The following is a 9,463-nucleotide window of genomic DNA, read 5'->3' as shown; positions in this document are numbered from 1 at the left end:
TTTGGAAATAGGAAGAAGACTGCAGGTTTCCAGTTAGGCTCGGCTCTTCACTAGACAAGTCCTGGAGACTGACTACAGTGAAAAGCAGTGCTGCCAAGTGATTTTTAACTGTGTGTGTGTGTGTGTGACAGTGATACCCAATAGGACTGCTCATTGTGGCTCTTCCCTGCACTCGCAGGAGGACACCGGTCTGCTGAGCAGTCTTTCACTCAGTAGGGCAACTGCCTCTGACAGTTCTCTGAGTTCAAAGAGAGGACAGACCAGTCAAATTGATTTCATCAAGTCTATTTATTAATGCATTTCAAGTTTCAAAAAACCTTACATCTTTGCACAATACTTTATTTTTTGCAGGTTTTAGTAAAAATTTCCAAAGTGAACAAAAAAAAAAAGATACTGTATAAAACACAGTGGACATTAAACTGACAGTAGTATTAGATCTCACTGGTCCTGATCCTTTCTTTTTTACCACATCTTAATTTGCAGTGGAAACAGTTCAGTGCATGTATCTCTTCAGAAAACATTTAACTTAGACTCAAAATAAAACAAGGCAGTGTACAACTGCCAAAATCCTACCACAGGATAACATTACAAGCAAAAAATGTACATGTTCCAAAGTCTACCACACTCAAGAAGTTACTAAGAACTCTTGCAGAATAAAAGTCACCATTTTAGAAATGCAAACCCACTTCCAACCTTTGCACAGTCCAAAAACAAAGGCATTTGAATGATTTAAAGCAGTGTCATACACAGCTACCTACTTGTTGGGTTAGAATTATTTATAGTCTATCTGGGGTTTCATGTACAAAATTTGTCTCTAAATCATGTACAAAAAGCTGTTTTGAAAAAAGTCACCACGTACTGTACAAGTTTACAAGGAGAGATCCCATTGTTTCTCTAGCGTTTTTTGGCCTTGCTGGCTCGCGTCACATTATGAGTGATTGTGTAAACCTTAGACTCTTAAGAAAAAAGAAAAAGAAAAAAGAAAAGAAAGCCAAACACAGTAATCTTGTCAACCTTCCCTAAATTTGCCTCCTATGTAAAGCCAGGAAAAAATCACTGCTGTTGACTTCTAATTTGAGTGATGTAGCTGGAAAACAGAAGCAATGAATATGTCACAAGCTTAGAGTTTTTAATGCCCCCTCCATTTTCTGCATAGCGATAAGCCTGTTAATACATTAAATGCTTTTGCTTTCTCTTTCTTTAAATATGCCAATTATTTATATCTGCTTTAAAAAGAAGTTTGTAATGAGACACTGTGCTGTCTACCTTTATTGTTGTTAAAATGGCTTACGGGTTGGAAAAACAATGTCAGAAGGCCTATCTACAATTTCAACTACCTGCCAAGCAAATTACTAATTTCTAGTGGTTACCAATGATCAGTGATGGTGTGCTGAAGAATGGTCCAAATATTTCAATGAAGACACTGATTTTCTTTTTCATATCAGATAAAAACAGAATTGGCAAACTTTAAGTATATGGAATACACAAAGGAATAAGCAGGCCACAAATGAAAATAATTATTTCTGACATAATTCCTACCAAGGCATCAAGGCATGAATAAAATTTCACCTAACAATTTAAAAAGGGAATTGAATTAGGAAGTGTAAAATACTAAGCAGAAACCAAACATTTACATAAAGAACTGACTCTGAAGCCAAATGCTGTTGCTGTCCAGTTCGCACTCCGATCAGCTGTGTTCTTCAGCACAGTCTTTCCCGCTCACAACAGCCATGCGACAAGACAGAAAGATCTATGTAAGAACCAACTCCATGGTAAGAAAAGGGAAAATGATTCTATTTCAAAACTGCCTGTGTGAAGCATTACAGAATCCTGGACCACTGAACACCACCATTCTCTGTTATCCTGAGTATGTCAATTAAACAGTAATTTTTCATTAAGAGCGGGAAAAATTTATAATACAAAGAAACATCCATATTGCAATTTCTGTTTACAATTGCACAGAGAAGTACAGTGTACGTAAGAAATACATGTCTGCATATAACAAGGTATGTACATTGGCAAGTGATATATCCAATGTTGAGGTGGTCGAGCCTCCCAGCCTTGATTGGCAGTTGAAAAAAATATATTTCAATTTGTGATAAAAGTTCATCGAGAGCCAAGTCTGTCTGCAATGAAGAAAATGCAGCAACGAAGAACAGGGAACACGGGGCACATAATAATATTCTAAGACTTTGTGCCATTAGGTTAAAAATATCTGTCCATAAGAAAATTGGGTTTCTTTTCCATCCACCCCCCCAAAATTGGAATTTTCAGGCTTTAAATTTTAAGTAATTCCACCTGGTCTGAGGACATGATCTCTTGCCATTTTTTTCTTCAACTATGAACTGTGAGGGTTTCGTCTGGAGATGATGACTTAACAGGTTTCTCTTTGGAGTGAAGTTTTCCCACTGTAGGCACTAGGAAGAACCAAGGCAAAAGCTGCAGTTAGCGTCGCATGTGTCCCATTTGATAACTCTCCCGGGGCCTCTGACGCGGGGGCTGCTGAATGGGTTGCGGCGGTCTCCTCCTCTTTAAAGTGCCTGTAACGAAAGCAAAAGAGTTTATTGTTCATCACCTCCTAAAAAGCAAGAAAAATTATTCTTTGTGACTGATCAGCAGAAGTATGTGCCCTGTAACACAGTTTTCAATTTTCTGGTGGCCATAATAAGAAAGTAATAATACTAAATAATTTTAATACTTATTTCATTTAGGCCAATTCAAGTTAAAAACACCAACTTTAACATGTATTCAATATAAAAATTACTATAACGTTACACCATTTCATGTTGACCTTAAATCTGATTAGTATTTAATGTTTAACAGCCTTAAGAATTAGACTGAATAAAAAAAAAATTAGACTAATTAGTCTAAATTAACAGGTTTGAGGGCAGAATCTATGACTTGAACTCTGACAAGACACTTGAGGCTGGTCTGCAGAGCAGGATGGCAACTAACTCGTCCAGTCTGTTGTGAGGACGGGAAGACTATTCCTGTATGTGCTTAGCACTTTTTATGAAGGTTTAACAAATGACAATCAGTTTTCAGAGGTGTTAATACACAAATCAAATATCTGTTCCACTGAAGGAGAATGTCATGGTAACTGTGCCTAAAAGTGCCCTGTAGTTCTTGGAAATGTGTTAAAACATCCTCTCACCCCCACCACAACTTCTGGGCTCACTTGTCCCAACACAGGAACAGAGGGAAAATACTAAGTAGAGGAAACTACTTTATGTAGGGGATTACAGTTGACTTGACAAGGCTCTCCTAGGAAAGGGGAGATGCTAGCACCCAACCCTGGCTTCCTTGCCACTGTCTCAGGTAATGTCTTCCCCACACCTATGATGATTAGCCATTACACTCTGGAGAGGGGAAAGGAGGGACTGTTAAGCCTGACTAATGTGTAACACAAAGAAGCTGATTCCTCTTGTCTTCTTCAAATACCCAGACTTGATTTATCCTACTGGTGTTATCCTCCCAAGGGAAAGGATAGGGACTACTTGATAGGTTCTTAACATTTAAAGCTACTACACCAAGACTCCCTCACATAAAGATTTGTACTTCTCAGTAGGCCTCATCTAGGAGGAAAATATGCTTCCGTGCCAGAAACTATTTCAAGAACACAGACATTACAAATAGTATCAGAGCCATTAACTATTCAGAGGAAAGATCAACAATTTAAAAGCAGTTTAACTACCATAACAAAAGCAAGGTACGGTAACAGACTGAGACAAAAACAGGGGGTGGGGGAGTCTACTCAAAAATCAAAATGTTATTCTAAATGTTTCTTGACATACGATAAATCAGCATTACACTGGTAGTCAGTGACTACTAGATTGGACTGACGAACAAAAATACAACCAGTGAACATTTATCAGGTAATTTGTCAACAATAGAGCCCATAAACTCAGTTACTATAAAGCCTTGTAGGTGCTGCATCCTTCATCCTCCCTGTCCGAAAGCTCTGGCTCTACTCACAGCAGCACCCATTGCTCAGCACCTTACCTGGAAGTGGTTTAGGAGGAGGCAACTTTGGATTACTACTTGGAGTGTGAACACTGCAAATCTTGATAAATCCAGCCATTAACATGATCAGGGCAATTCCCATAAGAAGGACTGCCCACCAATGAGCCTGGATAGGAACAGAATTAAACTGTTTTAAGACAACAGATACTAACAACTATCAAAGTAGTGTTTACAGCTTCTAAACACTGAATATCCACATTGGCATTAATACAGATTATTGTAACACTTATGCAATTACTATTCATTATTTCTAGAAAAACAACATTCAAAATGCCTCTATCATCTGAGACTTTACATTACTTATTACCTCTGTAGTGTGTTTACTCAGATCCAAAAACAAAAATACATGCTGTGCCAAAATACCCCCCAGCCACTTTTTATGCATATATAAGCTTTCACATTAGAACAACTTTTGTTTTACTTTGAACGACTCTCTGCAAACACCTTTCAGAAATCTGACCCAGAGTCATCTGCATGCACCACATTACGCTTCTGAGCATGTTAGCATGAAAGGCCCATAACAAGGAGCTCAACTGGCACTCAATGGGCTTGCCTTGCCACCAAGATGAGGACCTAGGTTCAGATCCTTAGAACTCATGTAAAACGCCAGGAGTGAAAGCAAATACCTGAGAAGCAGAGACAAGTGGATCTCTGGGGCTTGCTGACCAGCCAGTTTAGCCAACCAGAAAGTGACAGGTTCAGTGAGAGACCCTACACCAACAACAAAATAGGTGGAAAGCAACATCCAGTATCAAATTCTGCCTCATACACGCATGTGCACATGCAATCCCCAAAGCAGACCACTGACAGAGACAGACAGACAGACACACATAGACAGACAATCTTTCTCTCTCCCTCCCTCCTCTCTCTCTCTCTCCTATGATATAAGAGTATTTCCTTAGTCATTACAAACCCATGCAAGCTTTGCCATCTGTTCCTCTCTGTTGTCCTTCAGTCTGGACGGGTCCCACAGATCCCCTCTGACCTTTAAGACTTTGAACCTTTTGGGACTAGAGAGATGGCCCAGTGGGTAAGAGAACTTGCTGCACTTAGAAAGGATCTTGATATGATTCCCAGCACCTACATGACAGTTCACAATGATCTGTAAATCCAGCAACAGAGGATCCTATGCTCTCTTCCAGCTTCCATAGAGCCTTCATCCAGCAACTGATGGAAGCAGAGGCAGAGCTCCCTAAGTCCAGTCAAAGAGTTAGAGGAGTAAGAATATGAGCAAAGGGGTCAAGACCATGATGGAGATATCCACTGAAACAGTTTACCCGACTAACGGGTGCCCACCGACTCCAGCCTGACAGTGGGAGAACCAGCACAGGACCAAACATTCGCCCTCTGAATGTGGGTGACAGTTGTATGGCTGGCACAGACTGTCGGGCCACTGGCAGTGAGACCAGGATTTATCCCTAAGCTTGGACTGGCTTTTTGGAACCCATTCTCTCTCTGGAGGGATACGTTGCTCAGCCTAGATATAGTGGGGAGGTCCTTGGTCCTGCCTCAAAGCAATGTGCTAGACTTTGGTGACTTCCCATAGGAAGCCTTACCCTTTCAGAGGAGTGGACAGGGGGTGAGGTGGGCAGGGGGTGGAAGGAGCAAAAGGAGGGGAGGGTTTGGGAACTGGGATTGGTATATAAAATGAAGAGTTTCTTTAAAAAAAATTAATTAAAAAAAGAAAAGGAAAAGAGGATAGTTTTATTTTTAATTTAAAAATGAACTTAGAATGATTTATATTACATGTGGCTTGTCATTAGTCTCCTACAATCCTCAGGTTATTTTCTTTCTTTCTTCTGTTTATTTGAAGCAGCGTTTCTGTACAGCCCTGGCTTGTCCCTGAACTGCTCTGTAGAGCAGGCTGGTCACAAACTCACAGAGATCCGCTTGCCTCTGCCTCCCTATTGCTGGGATTAAAGATGTGTGCCACCACCACCTGGCTCTATTTTCATTTTTATTCAATGGTCTATGACAGGAGTTTCCAGTTTGTCACTCTTATGCTCACTAATTGCAGGAATTGCAAACTTATGTGCCCACATGGCAGTAAGGTGCAATGCAATTTAGCCTTCATGCTCAAAGATCTGTTTTTTGATCAACGATCTGCTTTTCAGGAGAAGTTACAAATTTGAATTTTTATGTGAATGTTTTTGTTAAATACTGCCAAACTTGTTCAGAGTTTCTAAAAACTATGGGTAGACCACACAAAACATGTTGATGGGGGCTAAATCTGGCTTAAAAACCAGTTTTTTTTTCCTTCAAGTTATGTATGGCAATTATTGTGTTGGTTTATGATCTATGGGTAAAATGAAAGTCTAAAAGACCAAACATCAGTTTTTGTTGTTTTCCAACTGCTCCAGATATGCAGATATGTGTTCTATTGAATGTGCATTTGGAGACTTGATGCCTACAATGTACTCTCTAAACTACTGCTTCTATCCTGCCTTAGATTGTCCATTTTCTAAAATGTTCTTTTGTTTGCTATAGAAACAATTTTCTGAGTTCCTTTCTTTTTTGTTCTCAGGATGACATCTTCCTTGTTTCAGAAGTTTTCTATGGATTCCTATTATTTTTCTATTCTTACTCACTGTCAAGAAACAGACTTGCTGTTATCAGGAGGCAGGGTATAGGACTCCTGTCAGTCTGTCCAAATAAGTCCAGAGCCAATTTTGAGCAGTGTTTGAAGCTCAATATTCCTGGAGCCCACTTGGTAAATACTAGTAGAAGAACCCTTAGTTACTCTAACAGCTACTGTACACTTCTGAGTTCCTACTGGGAGCAGTGACTCCTGTAATAATGTGACCAATTCTTAAGCTCAGAGGACAATGGCCATCTTACCCCACTCAAGCTAAGGCCTGGTACTGACACAGCAGCTACTTCCACCTTTAGTGTTCCTCTCATTTTTCTTAAAACCTAGCCTCTAGGCTTCTGTGCTCCAAATACATTCCATGTAACTATCGGTGCTACTGTTCAAGCAAGGGGTTTGATTATGTTTCTTTTCCCAACAAAAGTCTGCTGGATGGTTAGGGAGTGGGAGAAAGGGACACAAACATGAAACCTGAGTCTAGAATAGAGCCACACAGCTCTACTTAGTTCTTTTACAGTACATATACAATACAGGTAGTTTCTAAAGAACACACAGGAAATTCATCCTAGGCAGACAAGCTTCAGAGCACAAAGCTGGCCTGCTTTTAAACAGAGCACTTTATCAATGAAAAGAACTCACCAGGCTTTACAAAAGACTTTTCAAATTGTTTCAGTGTTGAAGGCTCTTGTACATGTGGCTTTTCCATGTACTTCCTTCTCCACGAAACATTTGATGTCTGCTTCTGCCAGCTCTTAAGAATGTAGTTCTAGTGTCACCTTCTTAAAGAGGACTTCCCAATGGCTGGGGATGGGGCTGAGTGGTAGAGAATTTGTCCAAAGTAGCTGAGACCCTGTGGTCACTTGCTGCCAGCATCACCAAAATACAAACAAACAACAACAAAAACCAAACCAACAACAACAAAAAGTCTTTTTAAGATTTCTCCAATACAGTCTGCTGTTTTCTATGAAAAGGACACACAGAATTGAAGTACACTTCTATATCTGTCTTCCATGTCCCAAACTGAACTGAGTTCCTGTACCTAAGAAACCACTTGTTGGGATAGTTATTCCAGTTACTCACCATTCTATCCCACTATGGCCCATGTACCTTTTTCTAGTTTGTCTAACACTGATAACGTGGACGGAGATCCATTACCAGAGTCACAACACAGAGATATTTCGGTGCTAGTAACACTCCTTCTTCAGACAACATTCTACAGTGGAGCAACACAAATACCGTAACACTGGAATAAGTAAAGTCTGGAAATAACTGTGGTTGAAACTTGGCTTAAGGGCTACAAAGATGGCTCAGTGATCCAGAGGATCCAAGTTCAGTTCTCAGCTTCCCCATGACAGTTTACAACCACCTGCAACTCTAATGCACTCTTCCAGCCTCCATGGGCATACAGATACTTCAGGCCAATTCCAAGAGCTTTGACTTACTTGGTCTAGGCCCTGTGGTGCTCTTCGACAATGTTCACCAAGTAAAGTCTAAGGACATCCTAGTTTTGCAATCCTTCCATGAGTAAATGCTCCTATGGTTGTTTTGAAAATAAAGCTAAAATGATGTATGAATTCCAGGACTTCTCCCAATTTCACCAGCCTCCAGTTTTCTCAGAGGCATGGATAATCAAGCTGAGAGCAACTGTAGTCTGTGATTCACTTGGGAACCACTGCCCTAAATCTTCCACTCAAAAAGAATACCAGATACTTAGTATTTAAACTCATAAGGTTAGAACAAAATCTGAGGGTAGAAACTGATTAAAAAGCGAGAAAGTACATTTTGGAAGTTGAGGTAGGATTGGGGCTAGCTTGAGCTCAGCTTGGATTACATAGCAAGTACCAGGTTTAGGGCTATGGTACAAGACTTGTCTCAAAAAACTGATGGGTGTGTACTTGGAGTCCAACTACTCAGAGGCTAAGAGTAGAGGGACCCCCTTGAGCCCAGGGGTTAAAGACCTAGACACCATAATAAGAAGGGGTATAAGGAACGTTAATTCTTATCAAAACAAAAACTGAAACACAAACTTTTGTCAAACTTAAATAGTCACAACATATCAAGGGATGAAAAAAAGGAGGCACATACTGATAAATTAAAAAAAAAAAAAGGTAAAAGATAGTTCTCTGCAATATGAAACCTAGCCAAAAGGTGAAAAGAGAAACAAGACCATATCAACTATAGGGGAAACTGGAAAAGAATTACTAATGCCCTTAACTCCCACTTAAAGAACAATTGGTAACACCCAGGATCTCAATATATTTAATGGTGAGTGCTCTTAGTCTTCTCCACAACTACATGACGCCTGCTAAAGCTATGGAGTGTTTATCACTGCCTCCAAGCTAAACAAATCCAGTAAAGGTATGGAGCATACTGTGGAAAAGCTTAAACATGGCTGTCAAAACAACTCTCCACAAAGAAACAACAATAACAACAAAAAATATTTCCATGGCAATAGGAAGTGTTAAGGTTCTTCCTACTCTACAGAATTTCAGGAGAAGAAAGGGGGGCATAAAGCACACCAAGAAGACAAAAGGACACGAGGTAGCACTGGAAACAAAACAGTGAAGGGAGCCCTTCACTTCTTACACAGTCTCTTAAAGCAGAATACCCTAACAGGATACATTACCAAACAAAAAAATTGCCCTGATTGGTAAGACGCCAAGACACAAACTATCATTACTACAAAACAAACCTTTTTATGCAAGAAAAGTCTGCACAAAATCAAATGAGACAAACAATGTAAAACATCTCAGCATTTACTGTCTTACTTCTTGACCTGGCAATGCTCACCAAAGCATCCAAAATCTCCTCTTCCAGGCACTGGGAGTGGTGCTAAGGATGTTATACAATCAT

The 9,463-nt window shown here is 40.0% G+C and overlaps 1 protein-coding gene across 1 annotated transcript in view; it reads right to left on the bottom strand.

The window, feature by feature from the left end:
• Nucleotides 1–269: 269 nt before the first annotated feature.
• Adam10 (ADAM metallopeptidase domain 10) overlaps nt 270–9,463 on the bottom strand; it is a 103,116-nt gene continuing 93,922 nt past the window's right edge. The window contains exons 15-16 of the mRNA XM_050125616.1: nt 4,003–4,129; nt 270–2,540 (exon numbers count right to left, since the gene is read on the bottom strand). Of these exons, the coding sequence (XP_049981573.1) occupies nt 2,446–2,540; nt 4,003–4,129 (222 nt within the window). The 3' untranslated portion in view covers nt 270–2,445. The remainder of the gene's footprint in view (nt 2,541–4,002; nt 4,130–9,463) is intronic.

Source organism: Alexandromys fortis, unplaced genomic scaffold, assembly GCF_014885135.2.
Source record: "Alexandromys fortis isolate MF-2015 unplaced genomic scaffold, M_Fortis_MF-2015_v1.1 scaffold_22, whole genome shotgun sequence".
Classification (NCBI taxonomy): Eukaryota; Metazoa; Chordata; class Mammalia; order Rodentia; family Cricetidae; genus Alexandromys; species Alexandromys fortis.
The sequence above is the reverse complement of the archived record's forward strand: the minus strand, read 5'-3'. Positions and strand labels throughout refer to the sequence as shown.